General features: G+C 46.7%; 1 protein-coding gene across 1 annotated transcript in view; it reads left to right on the plus strand.

Moving 5' to 3' along the window:
• Positions 1-8,002: 8,002 nt before the first annotated feature.
• The window catches only part of GAS2L1 (growth arrest specific 2 like 1), a 32,460-nt gene continuing 15,302 nt past the window's right edge, over positions 8,003-25,160 (plus strand). The window contains exons 1-2 of the mRNA XM_032229357.1: positions 8,003-8,476; positions 14,813-15,508. Coding sequence (XP_032085248.1) covers positions 14,837-15,508 — 672 coding nt within the window. The 5' untranslated portion in view covers positions 8,003-8,476; positions 14,813-14,836. The remainder of the gene's footprint in view (positions 8,477-14,812; positions 15,509-25,160) is intronic.

A 25,160-nucleotide genomic window follows, 5' to 3' on the forward strand; every position in this document is an offset into this window, starting at 1 on the left:
ACCAGAAAAATGTTTTAAATTTATAATTCCATATTTATAATGTTGGCTCCAACATTATGATGATTCCTTGTCTGTACTTAGTATTTTTCACCGTTTGTGGAGAAACATTAAAACAAAAGTTAAATGGTAGCGTGCCGAGTTCTTCTTTATTCTTTTTCCCCCCCTTAAAAAAAAATAAAATCCACAACAAAAACGAGAAACATGGTTGTTTAATTAAAAACTGGTTTTTGTTCTCTTTTTTTTTTCTTCTTTTTTCTTTTCGTTTTCAAAAAAAAAAAAGCAACTTTGTCGTGAGCATGCCCAGTAAAATTGTGATTTGAAGAGGTCAGGAGGATGGCAAAATTTCATGTAACAAAATGTTCGTGGTTGTGTGATGTTTTTTCTTTTTCTTTTTTTTAAATAAACTTCCAAATGTTTGTAAAACGCAACACTTTTGCAGCATGTCTTCAACACGAGCTCTGGCAGGATCTGTGAGAATCTATTTGGGTTCTCAGGAAGACATGGGGGCGCAGCTGGCGTGACGCGCAGATCCTATTTTGCAACTCTCTTCTCTTCCCCACCCCCCTTGTGAAAAATGATCCTATGGCTGGAAGATAATTTCCCATCTGCAAGAGTAAATTGAAGGTTTTATGAAGGTTTTATTCGACTTGTATGCCGCCCTTATTCCCGAGGGACTCAGGGTGGTTAACAAAACCAAGGGAGGGGGGGAAGGACGATACAAAAAGGAAAAACACAACAAAAACAAACAACAATACAAAACAGTCTAAAAGGTCTCAACACGCATACCCATTCGAGTAGGGGATGGGACTCATCAGCCTCAGGCCTGCTGGAACAGCCAGGTCTTGACGGCTTTACGGAAAGCCTGAAGGGTGGTGAGGGTCCGAATCTCCACGGGGAGATCGTTCCAAAGGGCCGGAGCAGCCACAGAGAAGGCCAGCCAACATTGGCCGGCCGATGGAATTCGGAGGAGGCCTAATCTGTGGGATCTAATGCGTCTTTGGGAGGTATTGCACCAGATACCGTGTTTCCCCAAAAATAAGACAGGGTCTTATACCTTCCCCCTAAAAAATAAGCACTTGGCCTTATTTTGGGAGAGGTCTTATTATTTTTGAGGTGCAGGAGGAGGCGGCTGCCATGTTGCAAGATTTCGGGAAGGGTTTATGCGCTCAAAAGCCCCGATTGGGCTCTCTAATCCGGGGAGGTCTTATTTTCGGGGAAAACAGGGTAGTTCTCGACTTACGACCACTGAGCCCAAATGTTCTGCTGATTAAAAGTGAATCATTTGCTAAGTGAGTTTTGTCGCATTGGGCGACCTTCCTTCCCTCGGTTGTTGAGTGAATCCCCGCCGTCGTTAAGTTCAGTCACACGGTCGCAACCTGAATCTGGCTTCCCCGTCGACTTTGCTTGTGAGAAGGGGGGGGGGATCCCCTGATTTTTGGGACACAGCGATGGTCACAAATCCGAGGTCTCTTTTTTCCCCAGTGCCCTTGTAACTTTGGTCGCTAAATAAATATGTTGAAAATTATTTTTAAGACCTGGGAACTTCAACTCCCAGAATTCCCCAGCCAATATGGAGTTTTCAAGGACGTTTCTTAAGGTCATGGGGGTGGAAGCTGCATAGCGAATGAGGCGGGAACCGTTCCCAGCATGGAGAAGTCGCCTCTCCCACAGCAGATGGCAGCACTTCCTAAGCCATTGCACCACTGTATCTCTCCCTCTCCAGCATTATGAGCTCAGTATATTGGCTGCCAGATGTGCAGCTGTGAAAGACTTAAGGCTGCCTTGAATAAAAGGAGCCAACCGTTTCCAGATGCCAGAATCGGAAGTCCTGGAACGTGTCACATTTGGAAGATCGGAACAAAAGGAAAACCGCCCCAGGATTATGGATTTCAGCCTGGCGCCAGAATCGAGCTGAACATCTCCAATAAAAAGCCCCATTGGTTAGAGAGAACCCTTGAGGTCATCAAGCCCAACTCCAAACATCCTAGGCTTGGAAGGGACCTTGGAGGTCTTCTAGTCCTGCTCAAACAGGAGAACCTATCCCCTTTCTGTCCAGTCTCTTCTTAAAAGTGCACCCATAACTTCTGGTGACCAGCTGTTCCACTGGTTAATTGTCCTCGCGGTTAGGAAGTTTCTTCTTAGTTCTAAGTTGCATCTCTCCTTGGGAAATTTCCATCCGTTGGTTCTTGTCCGGGTACTTTGGAGAGTAATTTGACCCCCTCTTCTTTGGGGCAGCCCCTCAAATACCAGAAGACGGCTATCACCTCACCTTCTAGTGATGATTGTCCTCTTTCCTTCCGCCTTTCCTAGCGTTATGGACATCTCCAGATAGCCAGATCTTCATCATAATATCCGAAGCAGGTTCATTTCAGCCTGACCATTTGTGTCCCAAGTGAGAAGACTTCTTCAGTCATCCCTTGGTTTATTTTCCTTGGTGGTCAACGCTCCAGGTCCTCAACAAGTCTTCTCCAACACCATCGCTCAAGGTCTACTACTGCTTCCATCAAAATCTCTAATGTCGTCTTTTCATCAAAGGCAAATAACTCGCTCTCTTTGATAATAATTTATTTGCAAAGCAGAAAACCGGATTCTGCATCTCCCATAGATCGATAAGAGAGCCATCAATGATTGGCTTGATTTGTAGCAGGAGTCGGCAACCATAAACACTCAAAAGAACCACAAAGGTCCCCACCGGAAGCCCCCCCCCCCCCGGTTCAATTCTGGAGCCAACCAGAAGTCCAGTTCCCCCCACCATAGAGTCTCCTCCTAGCACGGCTTCCTTTTTCCTCTACCTTCCCTAACCAAAAGCCCTATCAATGTTGGAGCTGACCGGAAAGCCCTCCCCTTACCTGAGAGTCTTCTCCTGGTGCACTGTGCTTCCCCGCCCTAACAGGAAACTCCTCCCAAAATTGTGGCACCGACTGCCGACGGGGAGCCGCAGCAGAAGGATGAAAGAGCCACATGCGGCTCTGGAGCCGCAGTTTACTGACTCCTGGGCTAGAACAGTGCACGTACGCACCCGCCAATCACAGAAACCCAAAGGCCAACCTGATCGGCGTGTGCATGCCTGTTTTTTTAGCCATTTATGGCCATTTTGGAGGCCATTTTCCACCTGTTTTTCGGGCCGAAACCCAAAGAGCAGCTGGCGATGTCAGACGTGCCCACAGCGAGCTCTGTGTGCCGCCACTAGGGTAGAAACTGTACTTTCCAACGTTTCGGGCTTTCATAGAAATGCCGCTGGCAAATTATTTCCTAGAATCTGGGCTGCCGCCTCGCCCTCTTCCCTGTCCTGTAAATCCCCTTTTCTTTTGTTTTCAAACTTTGCCGTGCAATTATGACTCAGCTAGTGACAAAGCAGAGCGGAGTGATGTGAAGCTGCGAACTCTGTCATTTTGCAAAATTGGATCGCCGGACCCAAAACAATCCGAATACAAGAGGAGGGCTAGGCATTTTTTCGCCCTCTTTTGGGTACCAAAGTGGTTCCTTCCGGAGACCAATTCTGAGCGTAGACAAGACTTAAAAGGATAACTTTTTTTTTTTTAACTCTGATTCTGGCTCCTTTTCTCTCTCTTTCTTCTTTAAAATCCCTCTTTCCTGCCCTCCTCTTTTAGAGATGAAATGTTGTTTTCTTCCCAAGGTCTATTCTCACGGTTTCCAGATGGGGATGCAATCAATTCACACCCAAAACATATTTTTATGCTTTAGGAACTACCTTAATAACTTACAATTATCCTCTCTTGGCTTTGATGTTGTTTTTTTCTCTCTCACAAAGTTTTGTTTTGTTTTTCATACACCAAAATAAACAGAACCCTTTTTTAAAAAATCTATTCCTGCCAATAAAATTATATAGACGTGGCCGCAAACTCACCGGAGAGTCAGTCAACTTTGACTTAAAGGAAACTTTTGCATATATCATTTTATGGTTGATAGCTTATTTGCTTTCCTAATCTTTGCTCTCTGCTCCAATGGGACAAACAATCATGTTTAATCTATTGTCGTAAAAAAGTTAACTTTGCTCCCGATCGCTTCTCACGTGTTTATCCCGTGCAGCAGAATATATATTTACAAGATGCCACGAAATCGACAGAGACGGGCAGAGTCCTGGGCCAGAAAATGGGGGAGGAATAAAGTCTGTCTTTGTCCAAGAAAAAATTATAGCAGACAAATACATCTGGCATCTGTCAGAAATGGGGTAGGGTCTCCTGCTTGGACAGGGGGTTGGACTAGATGACCTACAGGGTCCCTTCCAATTCTGTTATTCGGTTATTCAGAAGTTGTGGGAGCTTCATCCCTGGAGGCTTTCAAGAAGAGACTGGGCTGCCATCTGTCAGAAATGGTGTCGGGTCTCCTGCTTGGGTGGGAGGGTTGGACTAGATGACCTTCAAGGTCCTTCCAACTGTTCTTCCTTCTTTCTTTCTTTCTTTTTTTCCTTTTCCTTCCTTCCTTCCTTCCTTCCTTCCTTCCTTCCTTCCTACCTACCTACCTACCTACCTACCTACCTACCTACCTACAGCTTGCCTTCAGAAGGTGTGAGAGCTTCATCCCTGGAGCCTTTCAAGAAGAGACTGGGCTGCCATCTGTCTGAAATGGTGTAGGGCCTCCTGCTTGGGCGGGGGGCTGGACTAGATGACCTCCAAGGTCCTTCCAACTATTCTTTCCTTCCTTCCTTCTTTCTTTTTCTTTCCTTTTCCTTCCTTCCTTCCTTCCTTCCTACCTACCTACCTACCTACCTACCTACAGCTTGCTTTCAGAAAGTGTGGGAGCTTCATCCCTGGAGGCTTTCAAGAAGAGACTGGGCTGCCATCTGTCAGAAATGGTGTAGGGCCTCCTGCTTGGACAGGGGGTTGGACTAGATGACCTTCAAGGTCCTTCCAACTGTTCCTTCCTTCCTTCCTTCCTTCCTTCCTACCTACCTACCTGCCTACCTACCTACCTACAGCTTGCCTTCAGAAGGTGTGAGAGCTTCATCCCTGGAGCCTTTCAAGAAGAGACTGGGCTGCCATGTGTCAGAAATGGTGTCAGACCTCCTGCTTGGACAGGGGGTTGGACTAGATGACCCACAAGGTCCCTTCCAACTCCGTCCATCTGTTTTTAGACCCTGGGATCACGGTGAGCGGCTCGGTTTCTGATCGCTCCTGAATTGTTTTCGTTGGGTCTCATGACCCACCCCCACCCCCTCCCCATCGCTTTTTGTTTGCCTTGGGAGTTCTTGGCCCAGCGCCCTGGGGTCACGTTGCCCAAATTAACATGTCCTAAACCAACAACTCAACAAAAGTTCTCGCGGAGCAGGCTTTGAAGAACTGGGAATAATATTCCGCTTCAATAGCTTTCAATGCTTCGCTCGGCTGGGCCGCTTCCCAAGTTGGCGACAATAAAAAGAGGATGTAGATATTTTTTTCCTCTTTTTTCCACCGAGGCCCCGGCTCGCCCCCCCCCCGCTCCCTCCCCCTCCCCTCCTTTGTCTCTGTCTCCCTCTATTTGTGTGCCCAGTGAAAAAGCAGGGGGTTTCCATAGCAATCTCCATCCAAAGAGGAACCGAAAAGAGGGCCGGGTTCAAACAAGTCCTTCTGACCTGCCTTCAAATCCTTTGGTCTAGAGCAGGGGCGGGCAAACTTGGGAACTTTAAGACTTCTGGACTTCAACTCCCAGAAGTCCACAAGTCTTAAACGTTGAAGTCTACAAGCATGGCTGGCTGAGGAATTCTGGGAGTTGAAGTCCACAAGTCTTAAAGTTGAAGTCCACAAGCCCATAAGCATGGCTGGCTGAGGAATTCTGGGAGTTGAAGTCCACAAGCCGTTGAAGTCCACAAGCACGGCTGGCTAGGGAATTCTGGGAGTTGAAGTCCACAAGCCCATAAGCATGGCTGGCTGAGGAATTCTGGGAGTTGAAGTCCACAAGTCTTAAAGTTGAAGTCCTCAAGCCCATAAGCATGGCTGGCTGAGGAATTCTGGGAGTTGAAGTCCACAAGCCCATAAGCATGGCTGGCTGAGGAATTCTGGGAGTTGAAGTCCACAAGTCTTAAAGTTGAAGTCCTCAAGCTGGCTGGCTGAGGAATTCTGGGAGTTGAAGTCCACAAGTCTTAAAATTGAAGCCAAGCATGGCTGGCTGAGGAATTCTGGGAGCTGAAGTCCACAAGTCTTAAAGTTGAAGTCCTCAAGCCCATAAGCATGGCTGGCTGGGGAATTCTGGGAGTTGAAGTCCACAAGCCCATAAGCATGGCTGGCTGAGGAATTCTGGGAGTTGAAGTCCACAAGTCGTTGAAGTCCACAAGCACGGCTGGCTAGGGAATTCTGGGAGTTGAAGTCCACAAGCCCATAAGCATGGCTGGCTGAGGAATTCTGGGAGTTGAAGTCCACAAGTCTTAAAGTTGAAGTCCACAAGCTGGCTGAGGAATTCTGGGAGTTGAAGTCCACAAGTCTTAAAGTTCCCAAGTTAGCCCACCCCTTGCTCTAGAGATAAGGCAGGAAGGGGTGCCTGGCTGTGTGAACGCCGCCCCTGTGGTCTCTGAATCCGGGTTGTAAAAGTCTGAACCAGATCTGACCCCTGCAAAGGACCACCAAGGGTCTCTGAGCTCGCACAGAGCGTTTTTTTTCTCTTAGAAGAAGGAAGTTAAGGGATCTGCTTTCCCTTCTGTAGAAGTTGGGAATGTTCTCTTTAAAAAAAAAAAACGAGGCTCAAAGGAAGGACAGCAGATAATGCAGGGAGGGATGCCTGGTTGTGTGAAGGCAGCCCCTCCTGCGGTCTGTGTGAACCCGGGTTGAGGCAAGAGATTGGGGATGGGGGAATCTGAGCCCAGATCTGACCCTTACCAAGGACTCAAGAGTCTCTGAGCTTGCACAGAGTGTTTTCCCTTCTCTAGAAGTTGGGATATTAAAAAAAAACTCTCAAAGGAAGGAGGGAGGGTTTTTTGGGGGGGCAAATTCATGAGCATCATTCTGGGAGCCCCCTAAACCAAGGCAAGGTCGCCTCTGAGCGCGTGCCGAGCGCTTTTTGTCGCGGCGGCCCGCATTGCGCAATTCCGACACCCCCCCCACCCCCACCCCCGCTGGGCCGGGTCCCGCCACCTCCCTCCGGGCCGGAGCAAGGCAGTGCGGAGCCGAAGGAAGCAGGGCGTGTTCGGCTCTTGATCCGGATGAGATCAAGGCGCCGGCCGCGGCGGGCGGAGGCGGAGGGGCTCCGGTTGGCGCAGGATCTGCGCAGCGCCCCCGGCGAGGGCTGGCCGGGCGCAGCAGTCGGGATGCCCCCGGGGCGCCGGGCGTGAAGGCGCTGCTAGGCTGGCCTTTCTCCTCTTCCTCCTCTTCCTTCTTTTCTCCTCCTCTTCTGCCCACTCCTCATCCCCTCTTCCTCCTCCTCTTCGCACTCCTCCTCCCCTCTCTCCTTCTCTCCTTCTCCTCTTTTACCTCCTCCTCCACTCTCTCCTTCTCTCCTCTTCCTCATCCCCTCTTCCTCCTATTCTCCCTCCTCCTCCTCCTCTCTCCTTCTCTCCTCCTCCTCCTCTTTTACCTCCTCCTCCCCTCCATCCTTCTCTCCTCCTCCTCTCCTCTTCCTCACCCCTTCTTCCTCCTCCTCCTCCCTCCTCCTTCCCTCTCTCCTTCTCTCTTCCTCATCCCCTCTTCCTCCTCCTCTCTCTCCTCCTCTCCTCCTCTTACCTCCTTCTCTCCTCCTCTCCTCTTCCTCATCCCTTCTTTCTCCTCCTCTCCTTTTTTCTTCCTCTCCCTCCTCTCCTTCTTCCCCTCCTCCTCCTCTTTTACCTCCTTCTCCCCTCTCTCCTTCTCTCCTCCTCCTCTCCTCTTTCTCATCCCCTCTTCCTCCTCCTCTTTTCCCTCCTCCTCCCTTCTCTCCTTCTCCTCTCCTCTTCCTCCTCCCCTCTTCCTCCTCCTCTCCTCCCTCCTCCTCTCTCTCCTTCTCTCCTCCTCTTTTACCTCCTCCTCCCCTCTCCTCCTCCTCTCCTCTTTTTCTTCCTCCTCCTCTCCCTCCTCTCCTTCCTCCCCTCCTCCTTTTCTTCCTCCTGCTCTTCTCCCTCCTCTCCTCCTCCTCATCTCCCTCCTCCTCTCCCTCCTCCTTCTCTCCTCCTCCTGCCGGACGCCCAGCTCCACCTCTTCCTTCGCCTGGAGCCGCGGGATCCCCGGCCAGAGGCTGGCCAGCTCAGCGCCAGCAGCAGCAGCACCAGCCCCGGCTCGCCTCGGCTGCCTCCCACTCGTCTCGCTCGCTCGCTTGGCGCTCCTCCAGGACCCCGGCCGGCTCTCCCCCACCCTCCCCGCCGCGCAGCCTCGGCTCTCCAGCCCAGCGCCGCCTCCAGGATCCCGGGCAGAGAAGGAGGAGGATAGCCCCGCACGTGGGCCAGGCGGAAGGGAGCCGAGATGCCGGACCGGCCGGGCTGAGCCGGCGGCGGGCAAGCCGGGCATGAGGCGCGGGGAGGATCCGGCCCGCCTGCCCTGAGCCGCCCCCGACAGAGCCGCCCGCGATGGCCGCGCAGGTGAGTCTCCCTGCGGCGCATCTTTGAAGGGGGGAAGTGGGGAGAAAGGTTGCGGCCCCCCCCCGGCTTTTTCAGCTGCGCAGCGACTTCAGCGGGGAAACTGCGGCGGCCGCGGGGATGACTTGCAGGTGGGAACGGTGCCCATCGCGGGTCCTGGCCTCTCCGCTCCCCGCATCCCCCGGTAAGGCGAGGGGGTGGGGGTCTTTCTGGAGAGGCGCCGGTGGGCAGGCCATGGGCCAGGGTTGGAAATGGGGGCAGGGAAGCCGGGAACCATGGGCATCGGAGTCCCTGGGGTAATGGCAGGGAAGCCCGGGAACCATGGGCATCGGAGTCCCTGGGCTAATGGCAGGGAAGCCCGGGAACCATGGGCATCGGAGTCCTTGGGGTAATGGCAGGGAAGCCCGGGAACCATGGGCATCGGAGTCCCTGGGCTAATGGCAGGGAAGCCCGGGAACCATGGGCATCGGAGTCCCTGGGCTAATGGCAGGGAAGCCCGGGAACCATGGGCATCGGAGTCCTTGGGGTAATGGCAGGGAAGCCCGGGAACCATGGGCATCGGAGTCCCTGGGCTAATGGCAGGGAAGCCCGGGAACCATGGGCATCGGAGTCCCTGGGCTAATGGCAGGGAAGCCCGGGAACCATGGGCATCGGAGTCCTTGGGGTAATGGCAGGGAAGCCCGGGAACCATGGGCATCGGAGTCCCTGGGCTAATGGCAGGGAAGCCCGGGAACCATGGGCATCGGAGTCCCTGGGCTAATGGCAGGGAAGCCCGGGAACCATGGGCATCGGAGTCCCTGGGCTAATGGCAGGGAAGCCCGGGAACCATGGGCATCGGAGTCCCTGGGCTAATGGCAGGGAAGCCCGGGAACCATGGGATTGGAGTCCCTGGAGGAGAGACCCGCGGAGGTCTTCTGGAAGGGAAGCCCGGGAACCATGGGCATTGGGAGTCCCAATAACTGGAACTCCAATACCCATGATCCCCAGGCTGTCCTGCCAGAAGACCTCCAAGGCTTTCTCTCCTCTAACTGCCCCCCCTCGCGTCCCAACCCGACGACCTCCCCCACATCTGGCTGCCACGTTTCCTTTGGAAGATGGCAGGTGACGCCGAGGGTTGCGCGTCCGAGCCGATGCGGGGGCTCCCCTGTCTGTCTGTCTGTCTGTCTGTCTGTCAGCCCCTCTCTGCCTGCCCCCACCCCCTCTCTCACCCCCCCCCCCGGTCTTCCCGAGGTGTATCCGACCCCGGGAATGGGCTGTGGAGGGGGCTAAAATCACCGGGATCGCGCGCAGCGGATCAGACAGACGTGGGAGAATCGGAGCGATGCGGGGGCCAAGTTGGGGCGCTGTTTAGTCGGCAATAACTGAACTAAGTGGGGAATGCGCCCCCCCCCCACTCCCACCGCCCCTCTTCTGCCCAGCATCCTCCCCTCCCTTGTCTGGAGGATGCCTGCTTTCACTTTCTAATTTTGTGAGAAAGGGGGCATTAACCCTTCCCTCCCCCCCCCAAAAAAAACTCCGACTCTCTCCTTTCTCTTTGATTGAGGTGCCATTTAAGCATCTTCGTTGTTATTTATTTTCCATTTCTTTGTTTTGTCAAGCGTGCATAAGGTAATAGATACGTACAGACAAGATTAGGAACACACGAAATGGAGACGAATACAAGGGAATTCTTAGGACAGGGACGGTTAGGCACGCTTCCCTTAAAGACCTCTTAGGAATGGGGTGAGGCCGACAGTAAGGCAGCCCAAGGTTTAAAGTCTTGGGGTTTGGGGGAAGAAACCACAGTGTCAGGTGCTGCAATTCCAGGCATTGGCCATTCTGTAAGCTGGGACTAGAACTCCCAGTCTCCTGATGATTGGCTCAAAGTCACCATACTGTGTAGGGTCTCCTGTTTGAGCAGGGGGTTGGAATAGGTCACCAACGGGTGGTTGGCGAGGAAATGTTGGTGGTCCGCAGAAAAATTATTTGCGTTTTTTATATTGCACTAAATCAGGGGTCTTCAAACTGCGGCCCCTGGGATGGATTCGTGCAATGAACGCTTGTGTTGCTGCAGGGAGTCTCCCCCTTCGGGGTCTTTTTGTGGGGGTTGGGGGGGCAGAAGTTCAGACTTGGGGTCTGCTTCGGCCTCCTGGTGGGGGGCTTTGGGCAAGGCTGGAGGGAAGAATCAGAGAACCTCGTTCCAGTGCATCGTGGCCTGGAACTGGCTGACCATCTCAGCCCGCTGAGCCTCCAGGTGCCGTCACCTGGCCTTGCACTCCCACAGGTCTTCCCTCTGCTTGGAAAGCCCATGCTCCTAGTCCTCAGTGAGGTGCTTCTGCTGAACCTCCTTCTTGGCCAGATCCAATTTGAACTGAGCTGTTTTGCCAACTCTTTCTCCTGGGGGCTGCTTAGCTCCAGAAACTGCTTTCTGTTGGGGGCCCTAAGGAGCCGGGTGGGCAGGTGAGGGGTGGCGAGTAGAGTAGGTTCCCCTCGACATGATTGACATTGAGTTGGCCACGCCCACCCAGCCACATGACCATCTAGCCATACCCAGCCGGTCATTAGTCAGATCAGGTTAATAATACAATAGCAGAGTTGGAAGGGACCTTGGAGGTCTTCTAGTCCAACCCCCTGCCTAGGCAGGAAACCCTACACCATTTCAGACCAATGGCTATCCAACATCTTCTTAAAGACTTCCAGTGTTGGGGCATTCACAACTTCTGGAGGCAAGTGGTCTGTGAGGTTTAAAATTATGAATTTAGTGGTCCTTGAGGTCCGAAAGGTTGGTGACTCCTGGACTAGATGACCTCCAAGGTCCCATGTGATTTTTTGTTATTTGTCACCAGCCTACTGGGAGGGTTGCAAATAATCATCCCTTGATCCCGGGGATAAATGGGGAAGCTTTGGGGTAGGAAAAGGGGTAGAAAATCTATAGAGAAACCACTGTCCCCTTTTGAGACTTCTACCCATCAATCAACTCGGAGAAATCCTCAACCCCTGGGGGCACGTAGTAGAAAAACAGGAGCTTCTTGGGTGGAGACGTCTTGGGCACAACATCTGCTTATTTGTGCAGATGTTGGCTGGCAACCAACCAGATGGCTGGCGGCACCTCTTCCGAGTAACACATTTTTTTTATGAAAAGGCGTGTCTGTTTGTGAGCATAGCATGTTTTACTCTGAAAAAGAGCTCACCTGATTCCTGCCGGTGTCATCCATGCATGGAGCTGATCTCTGTCGTAAAAGAAACGAGATGGACCATCCCAGAAGATAAATAGAATAAAACAGAATAACAGAGTTGGAAGGGACCTCGGAGGTCTTCTAGTCCAACCCACTGCCTAGGCAGGAGACCCTTCACCACTTCAGACAAATGGCTCTTCTTAAAAACTTCCAGTGTTGGGGCATTCACAACTTCTGGAGGCAACTTCTGTTCCACGGGTTATTACTTCTCACTGTCAGGAAATTCCTCCTTAGTTCTACATTGCTTCTCTCCTTGATTAGTTTCCACCCATTGCTTCTTGTCCTGCCTTAAGCTGTGTTCGATAAGGGAGGGAGGAATAGGAGCATCGATTAACATGCCTGATGTAAAAACAAAGAAAGCTAATTACAGGTGGGAGGCAGGTGGACGGGCCTATCATGGGCCCAATGGCCAAATTGGTTAACATTGTATAAAGGGAGGTATCTCTTTAATGGCTTTTACGCTCTGACGATGGTAGCTGTGGCTAACGAAAGCTTAGCAAGCAATATATTTTAAAGTTCCAGAGATCGCAATGTCTGAGATAGATAGATAGATAGATAGATAGATAGATAGATAGATAGATAGATAGAGAGAGAGAGATAGAGAGAGAGAGAGAGATAGATAGATAGATAGATAGAGATAGATAGATGATAGATAGATATAGATAGATGATAGATAGATATAGATATAGATATAGATATAGATATAGATATAGATAGATATAGATAGATAGATAGATAGATAGATAGATAGATAGATAGATAGATAGATATAGATAGATATAGAGATAGAGATAGAGAGATAGAGATAGAGATAGATGATAGATAGATAGATAGATAGATAGATAGATAGATAGATAGATATAGAGATATAGAGATATAGATATATAGATATATAGATAGAGATAGAGATAGAGATAGAGATAGAGAGATATAGATTAGATAGATAGATAGATAGATAGATAGATAGATAGAGAGAGAGATAGAGAGATAGAGAGATAGAGATAGATAGATAGATAGATAGATATAGATATAGATATATAGATATATAGATATATAGAAAGAGATAGAGAGAGAGAGATAGAGAGATAGAGATAGATAGATAGATAGATAGATAGATAGATAGATAGATAGATGATAGATAGATAGATATAGAGATATAGATATATAGATATATAGATAGATAGAGATAGAGATAGAGAGATATAGATTAGATAGATAGATAGATAGATATAGAGATATAGAGATAGATAGATAGACATAGATATAGATATATAGAGATAGAGATTAGAGAGATAGAGAGATAGAGAGATAGATAGATAGATAGATAGAGATAGAGAGATATAGAGATATAGATATAGATAGGTATAGGTATAGGTATAGGTAGGTAGATAGATGATAGATAGATAGATAGATAGATAGATAGATAGATAGATAGATAGATAGATAGATAGATAGATGATAGATAAATGTAGAGATAGATGATAGATTAGATATAGATTAAATATAGATAGATGATATATAGATATAGATGATATAGATATAGATATAGATAGATCAATATAGATATAGATATAGATAAATGCGCACTGCTTTTTTTTCCATTTTGAATAGCACAACAAAGTATGCCCACTGAGAGGAGAAAGCTCAAGAGCTCCTTAAAAAAACTTTTTAAAAATGTATTTATATGCACATAAACTTATTTAAACATACAGGAATTCTGCAGCCTTCTGCTCTCGGTGGGCATACCTTGATGAACCCATCCTATTCGCTTAGTTGAACGATCCAATTTGAGCGTGCCGGCTGGGGGATTCTGGGGGCAGACGTATCCCAGCTGTCTGCTGTTTGAGCAAAGGGTTGGGCTAGAAGACCTCCAAGGTCCCTTCCGACCCTGCGAATCGCAGGGTTATTCTGCATGGAACGTAAAGCATTGATTTTGGGTGAGTTGGACTGGGTAGAAATAGGATAAATATGTTTTAAGGCCTGAGCTGGTTACCATGCTGGATCAGGATGATACAGGATTAATAGAGAGAAGGTGGGGAAAGTGAGATTTTAGCCGAATGGAGGGCTAAGTTATTTTCAGCATTTAAATCAGCTTCCCCCCCCCCCCCCACTTAGGAACGCGACTTTCAGGCAATCTGATCAATTTCTTTTGGCTTTATCTGGTTTCTTATAGCCATTTCGATTCCCTCCCCCTTTCCCCCCCACTTTCAGCTGTTTATAAAATACTGTACATGTCGCATGGTGTTCGGCCCAAAGTCACCCAGTTGGCTGTCATACCTAAAACAGGACTAGAACTCACGGTCTCCTGGTGATTGGCCCAAAGTCACCCAGCTAGCTCTCATGCCTTAAATGAGAGTACAACTCCCAGTCTCCTAGTGATTGGCCCAAAGTCACCGAGCCGCCTTCCGGACCTAACGTGGGACTAGAACTCACCATCACCTGGTCTCCGGACCGACACCATAACAGGGGTGGGATTGAAAAAACGTTAGCAACCAGTTCTCTGCCTGGTTGCTGGGTGGGCGTGGTCATGGTGGGCGTGGCTTACTCGGCCTCCTGCACCATGACAGAGGGAGGCTCCGGACACTTTCCGCAAGCTTCTCGGAGGATGAAAACAGCCTCCCCCCGAGGCTCCGGACGCCCTCCAGAGGCTGGGAACAAGCCTGTTTTCGGACTTCTGCTACTTTTGGTAGGCCTGTTTCCCACCCCCCCACCCCGCAGGCTACAGAGGCTTTCGTCCAGGAGGATGAAAACGGCCGCCTCTGAGCTCCGGAGGCCCTCGGACGGCTGGACTTCCGGGAGGCCTGTTTTTCACCCTCCCAGAATCTCCGTGCGGGACCTGGCGTGATGAACGGATCGCGTGGAGACTCCTGAGAGGGGCGGGTTGGGGCAAGGTGGACAAAGCCAGCCGGTCCTTGAAGCAACTGGTTTGTCGAACCGGTGCGAGCCGGTTGAATCCCACCGTTCCTTAAGCACTAGTCCAAATTGACTCTCTTACTATGTCGATTCCCTTTTTCTTTCAATATCTTTTTTATCCTCATGAATACGATACAGACTTCCCAGCTCTGTTGTGAAGGACTAAAGCGCTGAGTCCATGCTGATATCTCCCTTCCTCTCTGCCCTACAGTGACTACTCCCAAGACCTTGAACAATGGCCGACCCAAGTAACATCCAGTCTGCGGCTTCTAAGAGCATCCGTCCATTCCGTTCCAGTGAGGAGTATCTCTACGCCATGAAGGAGGACCTGGCGGAGTGGCTGAACACCCTTTACGATCTGGAGGTCCAGGTGGAGAACTTCATGGACGTGCTGGAGACGGGCTACGACCTCTGCCAGCACGCCAACAACGTCAACCGGATCGCGCTGGAGTTCCAACAGTCGAACCCGGAAGCCGCCTCCCACATGCGCATCCCTCAGAAGGAGGTCATCTTCCAAGCGAAGAACGTGGTCCCCGGCTCGTTCATCGCTCGCGACAACATCTCCAACTTCATCCAGTGGTGCCGTCAGGAGCTGGGCATCCAGGACGTGGTGATGTTCGAAACCAACGACTTGGTGTTGAAGAAGAACGAGAAGAATTTCGTCCTGTGTCTGCTGGAGGTAGCCCGGAAGGGCTCCAAATTTGGCATGCTCGCTCCCATGCTCATTCAGATGGAAGAGGAGATCGAGGAGGAGATGAGGGACCAGGGGGCCCGTGGGGAGTTGAAGAAAGAGCAGGCGATCCGAGATTCGGGGCCCAACAAGTCTCCCGCGTACCTGAACAAAACACCACGGATAGCCCTGTGTGACCTCAAGAACCTGGATGAGCTGGTGAGTTTTTGCATTTCTGTTGTTTTTATTGATTGATTGAACATAGTTGCATCTTCCCCTCCCCATCAGCTTCTTTTTTTTTTATAAAAGAAATTATTTTTATTACACAAACAACACATACAGACAACAATTAAAAAAAGAGAACAAAAAGCAAAAAAAACATCATCACATATAGCATGTCGTTTGGTTACAGGAGTTTTAACATCCATGTTCTCGAATAGCAATAGCAATAGCAGTTAGACTTATATACCGCTTCCTAGGGCTTTCAGCCCTCTCTAAGCGGTTTACAGAGTCAGCATATCGCCCCCAACAACAATCCGGGTCCTCATTTCACCCACCTCGGAAGGATGGAAGGCTGAGTCAACCTTGAGCCGGTGAGATTAGAACCGCTGAACTGCAGATAACAGTCAGCTGAAGTGGCCTGCAGTACTGCACCCTAACCACTGCGCCACCTCGGCTCTTACCCGAATAACATTTACCATCACAGATTTTCCATCTAGTATAACTAAATAGCCTCACTTTCATTGTACAGTATATGTTCAATGGCGATTTGTATTTTTTCCCCCCAATAAATCATAGTTCCCTTACATTCTTGTATGAAAATGTTTTTATTTTTCATTTTCATGCAGTCACATATATACTGTGCATAGCCGGGGCCATACAACATTAAACAATAATCACAGCAATTCCTCTTGTCAACAATACCCCCAAAAATAGAAACCCAATATACCTCTTCCACTCTCCATACACCTCTTTCTTCCGCCGCCCCCCTCCAACTTTCTATCTTCCCTCCATCATTCCCCTCTACCCTACTTCCCCTCCCCCTCTACCACTCCTCTCTCCCGGTACACTCCCTCCCTTCCTTCTCATCTTCCCCCCCCCCCCACCCTCTCTCTCGCCCTCTCTCCCCCTCTTTCTTCTATCCCACTCCTCCTCCCCTTGGTGTATTTCCACTAAATGTCAATGTATTCAGCTTGTCCTATTTTTACGGAGGATTTAAAGAGAAACAGTATACATGTGAAATCGCATTACATTCTTGATTATCTATTTAATAACAGTATACCTTTATATAATCCCCATGTGAAAGAAAAGGTTTTTTTTTACCAACCATTTATATTTCTATATCACTATTTTCCATTATACGTAATTCCACCAATCAACTATCAGGTATGCTTATGTTCATTGTTATCCTTGTACCTCATACCTTCAAACAGAGATCTTATTCCTTCATTTTTCAACAAAGTATTATAAGTAGTCGCTACATATATACATATACATACATATATATATATATATATATATATATATATATATATATATATATATATATATATATATATATATATATATATATATATATAGATAGATATATAGATATATATGTTATATTTATGCTGATAAATAAATAAAGGGAGACTAGTATAGATCTATTTCAAGCTATTTAGCTCTCATCAGCTAGCCATACCCAAGTTTTTGGGAATCGAACCTGTGCTCTATTGCCTCCCAGGCAGGGAGTTAACCATTTGAGCTACAGAGAACGACTCCTTTATCAGCCAGCCAGGGTGAGAGGTATATACTTAAAGTCACAACCCCTGGTATGCCCAAGTGTGGGAGGAAGGTCACACTTCCACTTCCATATATATATATATATATATATACCAATTTTTAATTATTCCCTTATTAAAATTATATATCAACAACAAGGTATCATTGTCCCCCTTCCTTTTTGTTTCAAAAGTTTTATTTCTTTTAAGGCAAACATTTCATCATTCCTCAATCAGTAAGACATCGAAGTACAATTTTTTGTATGTCAAAATAATTCTAGTTTACCACCAAATTCTTGTCTAGCCTAATGTATACCCCTCCCTCCCTCCACCCTCTCCCCCAACCCCCCTCCCCCTTCCCCCCCCCCGACTTCCCAGAACCCGTACACGGTATGGATTTCTAACAAACACAGTCTAAAATCTGTTGAGAAAAATAAATAAATAAATAAAACTAATAACATTCTACATTGACCTTAGCTTCTTCTTGCTGAACCAACTTTAAACAATTTAAATCATTTCTGATCTTAAGCAAAGGCTAACTGGAGTTTCTTGGTCCCGTATTTATTTTGTATATAGTCAATCCATTTTTTCCAGTCTCGTTTATATCTCTCATTTGAGTGATCTTTAAGATATGCCGATATTTTAGCCATCTTGGCTAAGTTCATAACTTTCAATGTCCATTCTTGAGTTGTAGGCAAGTCTTCCTTCTTCCAGTATTGCGTCACCAACAGTCTTGCTGCCGTTATTAGATGCAGAATCAAGTTAGTCTCTACCACTGTAAAGTCAGTACATATACCTAGTAAGAATAGCTGAGGAGTAAACTTTATCCTTCTTTTAAAGATATTTTGCATAATCCACCATATTTTTATCCAAAATGCCTTAACCTTTTGGCAGGTCCACCATATATGATAATATGTAGCATCGAGAGAACCACACCTCCAACATTTAGGCTGTACATTCGGATACATAGAAGCCAGCTTTTTAGGATCTAAGTGCCATCTATAGAACATCTTGTAAAAAATTTCTCTCAGATTTTGAGCTTGTGTAAATTTCACATTTCTTACCCAGATTCTTTCCCATGTGTCCAACATTATTGGTTCTTCAATGTTTTGAGCCCACTTTATCATACAATCTTTAACTAATTCTGTTTCCGAATCCATCTGTATTAATACATTATATATCCTCTTTATATGCATTAAGCTTTGATCTCTTATTCCCTGTCCCCCTTCCTTTTTATCTGTAAGCCGCCCTGAGTCTCTCGAGAGTGGGCGGCATACAAACCCTATAAATGAATGAATGAATGAATGAATGAATGAATAAATAAATAAATAAATAAATAAATAAATAAATAAATAAATAAATAAATAAATTGTAATATGTTCTTAAGGTTATACATTATATCACCAATCCTCTATCAAGTATACATAAAATCGTTGTTATCCTTGTCCTTTTTAAAGCAAAAAATTCTAAAATATTCAATGCCCATCAGCTTCTCAAGACAGTATTTCAAGCTTCCTCTATCATTCAGCATAGAATAGAATAATAAGAGTTGGAAGGGATCTTGGAGGGGATCTTGGAAGGGTCCCATTGCAGACTAAGGGCTGTCCAAACTCTTCTTAAAAGCCTCCCAGTGATGTAGCATCCCCAACTTCTGGAGGCAAGTCGTTCCGCTGATTAATTGTCCTCACTGTTAGGAAATTCCTCCTTAGTTCTAAGTTGCTTCTCTCCTGGATGAGTTTCCATCCCTTGTTTCTTGTCCTGCCCTCAAGTGCTTTGGAGAATAGCTTGACTCCCTCTTCTTGGAGATATTGGAACTCTTGCTATCATGTCACCCCTAGTCCAGTGGTGGGTTTCAAAAAAATTTCGAACCTACTCTGTGGGTGTGGCCTCCTTTGTGGGAGTGGCTTGCCGGCCCTGTGACCTGGTGGGAATGGCTTGCCGGCCATGTGTTCTCTCTCTCTCTCTCTCTCTCTCTCTCTCTCTCTCTCTCTCTCTCTCTCTCTCTCTCTCTCTCTCTCTCTCTCTCTCTCTCCTTCCTTCCTTTTGTCTCTCTGTCCCTTTTTCCTTTTTTTCTTTCAATTCTCACTTTTTCTTTCTTTTTTATTTATCTATTTCTTCCTTTTTTCTCTTTCTCTTTCTCTCTCTGTGTGAGTCTGTGTGTGTGTGTGTGTGTGTGTCAGTGGTGGATTTCAAACATTTTTGGAACCTCTTCTGTAGGTGTGGCCTGCTTTCCGGGTCCACTGGTGGAACCTCTTCTAACTGGTTCGGTAGATTTGATGAACCGGTTCTACCGAACTGGTGCGAACTGGTAGGAACCCACCTCTGCCCTAGTCCTTCTATTCATTAAACTAAGGTAAAGATTCCCCTCGCACCTATGTGCTGGTCGTTCCTGACTCTAGGGGGCGGTGCTCATCTCTGTTTCTAAACCAAAGTACCAGCATTGTCCGAAGAAATCGCTGTGGTCATGTGGGCCTTTGGCTTAATATTAACCCGGTTTGCTGAAGGCGGGTGGGAGATAGTAAGGTGAGATAGGATAATGCCAGACTTGGCTTTTAAGGAATTTAGAGCTTTAATTGTTCTGAGAAGAGCTTTTCGAGTTGTGGTTTGGAGGCTCTTTAAATATTTAGTTCACTCAACATTTGATTGTCTTGGATGAGTCTTTTGCCAAAATGTGTTTGGTTTTGGCCGCCTTTCTCTTGTGTCATCTTTATGCCTTTTTAGAATGGAATGGAATGGAATAGAATAGAATAGGAATAAGGAAAGAAGGAAGGAGAATAGAATAGACTAGAATAGAATAGAATAGAATAGGAATAAGGAAAGAAGGAAGGAGAATCGAATAGAATAGGGAAAAGAATAGAATAGAAATAGAATAGAATAGGAATAAGGAAAAAAGGAAGGATAATAGAATAGAATAGAATAGAATAGGAATAAGGAAAGAAGGAAAGAAGGAAAGAAGGAAGGAGAATAGAATAGAATAGAACAGAATAGAATAGGAATAAGGAAAGAAGGAAGGAGAATAGAATAGAATAGGAATAGAATAGAATAGTATAGGAATAAGGAAAGAAGGAAAGAAGGAAGGAGAATAGAATAGGAATAAGGAAAGAAGGAAGGAGAATAGAATAGAATAGGGAAAAGAATAGAATAAAATAGAATAGAAATAGAATAGGAATAAGGAAAGAAGGAAGGAGAATAGAATAGAATAGAATAGAATAGGGAAAAGAATAGAATAGAATAGAATAGGAATAAGGAAAGAAGGAAGGAGAATAGAATAGAGAAAGGAATAGAATAGAATAAAATAGAATAGAATAGAAATAGAATAGGAATAAGGAAAGAAGGAAGGAGAACAGAATAGAATAGAATATAATAGGGAAAACAATAGAATAGAATAGGAATAAGGAAAGAAGGAAGGAGAATAGAATAGAATAGGAAATAGAATAGAAATAGGATTCTTTATTGGCCAAGTGTGATTGGACACACAAGGAATTTGTCTTTGGTACAGATGCTCTCAGTGTACATAAAAAGACAAGATGCATTCCTCAAGAATCATAAGATGCAACACTTAATAATAGTCATAGGCTACAAATAAGCAATCAAATAATATTAGGAAACAATCAATATAAATCGTAAGGATACAAGCAACAGAGTTACAGTCCTAAGTGGGAGGAGATGGGGGATAGGAACGATGAGAAGACTAATGGTAATAGTAATGCAGCCTTAGTGAATAGTTTGACAGTGGGGAGGGAATTATTTCTTTAGCAGAGTGATGGCATTCGGAAAAAACCTGTCCTTGTGTGTCTTGTTGTGTTGGTGTGCAGTGCTCTGTAGTGTTGTTTTGAGGGTAGGAGTTGGAACAATTTGTGTCCAGGATGCGAGGGGTCTGTAGATACTTTCACAGTCCTCTTTTTGACTCGTGCAGTGCGCAGGTCCTCAATGGAAGGCAGGTTGGCAGCCATTGTTTCTTTCTGCCGTTCTGATCCTCCTCTGACATCTCTGTCTGCCTTGTTGGGTTGCAGAGCCAAAACCAGACAGTGATGGAGCTGCAGATGAGAGACTCAATCCTTCCTCTGTAGAACAGAATCCGCAGCTCCTTGGGAAGTTCAAGCTTCCTGGATTGGTGCATCTCCTTTTATTAGATCTGCAGACTCCTTAATCTCTTTCTCCAGTATATATTTATATATAAAACCCTGTCTAAATAAATAACCCTCGCTGCACGAATTTGTTTTATTGGTGGGAATCGTTCTCCTCTTCTGTCTTTTAAAGTAGGTTACTATGATTGACAGCTAATAATGGGCCAGAGTTGGCCCCTGCTCATGGGAGCCTCTGTTAAAATGTGACATTAAAAGGGGGGGGGGAATTAGACAAACTCAGACAGACATTCTTCATTATACAGTTTTCTGGGAGAACCAGCCAAACTGTGCCAGTAGGATGTCAAACCACTCATTAGTGAGAAACATGAATAAATGAACCCAAGCCAATTTCAGCATATTGTTATGTCAGAGTTTTTCCTGATCCTTGTTTTCCCTCTGCGTGCTTCTTGTCCCAGCTGTCGTTTGCATAATTTGACTTTATCTAAAGAAGGAAGCCATTGCGAAAATGAAACTGGAGAAAGGATAAATACAGATTCACAGAGTTGGAAGGGACCTTGCAGGTCATCTAGCCCAACCCCCCCTCCCAAACAGGAGACCGTATACCATTTCTGACAGAGGGCAGTCCAATCTCTTCTTGAAAGCCTCCAGGGATGAAGCTCCCACAACTTCTGTTCCATGAGTTGATTGTTCTCACGGTCAAGAAATTCCTCCTTATTTACAGGTGGAATCTCTCCTCGGTCAGTTTCCATCCATTCTTCCTTGTCTGGCCTTCAAAGATGCTTTGGAAAATAGCTTGACCCCCCCTCCTCTCTGTGGCAGCCCCTCAAATATTGGAAGACTGCTATCATGTCTCCCCTGGTCCTTCTCTTCACTAGACCAGCCATGCCCAGCTCCTGCAACCGTTCTTCATATGTTTTAGCCTCCAAGGCCTTTGATCATCTTAGATAGATTCAGATTATAACAGTTGGAAGGGAACTTGTGGGTCATCTAGTCCAACCCCCTCTGCCCAAGCAGGAGACCTAACACCATTTCTGACAAATGGCAGTCCAGTCTCTTCTTCAAAGCCTCCAGGGATGAAGCTCCCACAACTTCCAAAGGCAACTTCTGTTCCATGGGTTGATGGTTCTCACTGTCAGAAAGTTCCTCCTTATTTCCAGGTTGAATCTCTCCTTGGTCACTTTCCATCCATTGTTCCTTCTCTGGCCTTTGGGTGCTTTGGAAAATAGCTCTTCCTCTCTGGGGCAGCCCCTCAAATATTAGACAATTGCTCTCCTGTCTCCCCTGGTCCTTCTCTTCCCTAGACCAGCCATGCCCAGTTCCTGCAACCGTTCGTCGTATGTTTTAGCCTCCGGTCCCCTCATCATCCTGGTTGCTCTTCTCTGCACTCTTTCTAGAGTCTCAACCTCTTTTTAATAGTGTGGTGACCAAAACTGGATGCAGTATTCTAGGTTTGGTCTTAAAGAATTAGGGATGGGGGGAAATTAGTGTCTTTTGCAGCACAGAAACAACACATTGTTCCTTCTAAATGCTGTCCTGTGTTTTTGAAAAGCCCATATTTATTTACCGTAGGTTTTATTTTATTTGTATAGGGTTCCCTTGTTGTTGTTTGTTTTCATGGAAGTTGCTAGTTTAAACCACAAGTTGTTTTGGCCACAGGGGAAAATGTTGGGACGCTGTTTCCATCACCAAAATGTCACTTTTCCATCTTCTTCTCCACTCATGTCAACAAGTAGACATCCAGCCCATAATTTTGAGACCGAAATAGCAGAAAATAACAGAGCCATTCAGTAGTTATTCTTTGTGTGGACAAATTTCCCTGCGTAGCTGAAAGGCAAATATATATATATAGGAGGAGGAAGACGGAAAATGAGAAACAAACCAGGACACACCGAAGGGGTGGGGGTGGAAATGTGGTGTGTAGGAAAGTTACACTGTGGTTTTTAAGAAGTTGCCCTTGCTCTGCCTTGAAGGTCTGTTTTAGAGGTTTCCTATAAGTCTACCTGAATTTAGCTTGCCTACCGAATCACAAAGTTGTGTGAATGCAGCCACTCTTGTAAAAATAGGTTTTCAGATTAACAGAGTTGGAAGGGGCCTTGCAGGTCATCTAGTCCAACCCCCTGCCCCAGCAGGAGACCTTATGCCATTTGGATGGATCTTTTCTTGAAAGCCTCCAGGGATGGAAGCTCCCACAACTCCCGAATGCAACTTCTGTTCCATGGGTTGATGGTTCTCACTGTCAGGAAATTCCTCCTTATTTCCAGGTTGAATCACTCCTTGATCAGTTTCCATCCATTATTCCTTGTCTGGCCTTCAAAGATGCTTTGGAAAATAGCTTGATCTCCCCCAACTCTCTGTGTTAGTCCTTGAGGTATTGGAAGATGCTCTCATGTCTCCCCTGGTCCTTCTCTTCCCTAGACCAGCCATGCCCAGTTCCTGCAACCGTTCATCCTATGTTTTAGCCTCCAGTCCCCTCATCATCCTGGTTGCTCTTCTCTGCACTCTTTCCAGAGTCTCCACATCTTCCTTTAGTGTGGGGACCAAAACTGGATGCAGGATTCTAGGTGTGGTCTTAAAGAATTATGGGTGGGGGAAATTAGTCTCTTCTTCAGCATAGAAAATACTTATTGTTCCTTCTGAATACTGCCCTGCGTCTTTGACTAAAAAGCCCATATTAATTAATGTTTTATTTTATTTGTGTAGGGTTCCCTTATTTTTAGCTTGATGCCCTCCACTCTGTGGCAGCCCCTCAAATATTGGAAGGATGCTATCCTGTCTCCCCTGGTCCTTCTTTTCCCTAGACTAGCCATGCCCAGTTCCTGCAACCGTTCTTCATATGATTTAGTCTCCATTCCTTTGATCATCTTAGATAGATTCAGGTTAACAGAGTTGGAAGGGACCTTGTAGGTCATCTAGTCCAACCCTCTGCCCAAGCAGGAGACCTAACACCATTTCTGACAGATGGCAGTCCAGTCTCTTCTTGAAAGCCTCCAGGATGAAGCTCCCACAACTTCTGTTCCATGGGTTGATTGTTCTCACCGTCAAGAAATTCCTCCTTATTTCCAGGTTGAATCTCTCGTTGATCAGTTTCCATCCATTCTTCCTTATCTGGCCTTTGGGTGCTTTGGAGAATAGCTTGATCCCCTCCTCTCTGGGGCAGCCCCTCAAGTATTGGAAGATGCTCTCCTGTCTCCCCTGGTCCTTCTCTTCCCTAGACTAGCCATGCCCAGTTCCTGCAACCGTTCATCCTATGTTTTAGTCTCCAGACCTTTGACCATCTTAAATAGATTCAGATTAACAGAGTTGGAAGGGACCCCGGAGGCCATCTAGTCCAACCCCCTCCGCCGAAGCGGGAGACCTTACACCATTTCTGACAGAGGGCAGTCTAGTCTTTTCTTGAAAGCCTCCAGGGATGAAGCTCCCACAACGTCCGAAGGCAACTTCCGTTCCATGGGTTGATTGTTCTCACTGTCAGAAAATTCCTCCTTATTTCCAGGTTGAATCTCTCCTTGTTCAGTTTCCATCCATTCTTCCTTTCCTGGCCTTCAGGTGCTTTGGAAAAAGGTTGACTCCCTCTTATCTGTGGCAAATATTGGAAGATGCTATCATGTCAAATATTGGAAGATGCTATCATGACTCCCTTGGTCCTTCTCGACACTAGACTAGCCATGCCCAGTTCCTGCAACCACCCATCCTTTAAAGAAATAATTCTGGGAAGGAATCCAGATGAGGCAGGTTCAATATTGGGATTTATAGCTACCTCCAACCTACCGTAGCTCTTTCCACCTCTTTAGTTGCCCATAATGCTCTTCTGTCACCATCTCATCTTCTGCACCTGAAGCGGGAAACACGCCAAAATAGCACGGCACAACCTTGATGAAGTCACTTCTTAAGCCTCCTGGCTAATTGTGGTTTTGTTAGAAGGTTGTGTGAGTCAGCTGACACCTCTCTTTCCTTGGCCCCTCCTGGATAAATTGCTGTCCTTGTGTTTAGGTGTGGTGTTCTCCTGGCTTTTTTTGGTTTTTTGCCAGTGAAACTCAC

Source organism: Thamnophis elegans, chromosome 13 (assembly GCF_009769535.1).
Source record: "Thamnophis elegans isolate rThaEle1 chromosome 13, rThaEle1.pri, whole genome shotgun sequence".
Classification (NCBI taxonomy): Eukaryota; Metazoa; Chordata; class Lepidosauria; order Squamata; family Colubridae; genus Thamnophis; species Thamnophis elegans.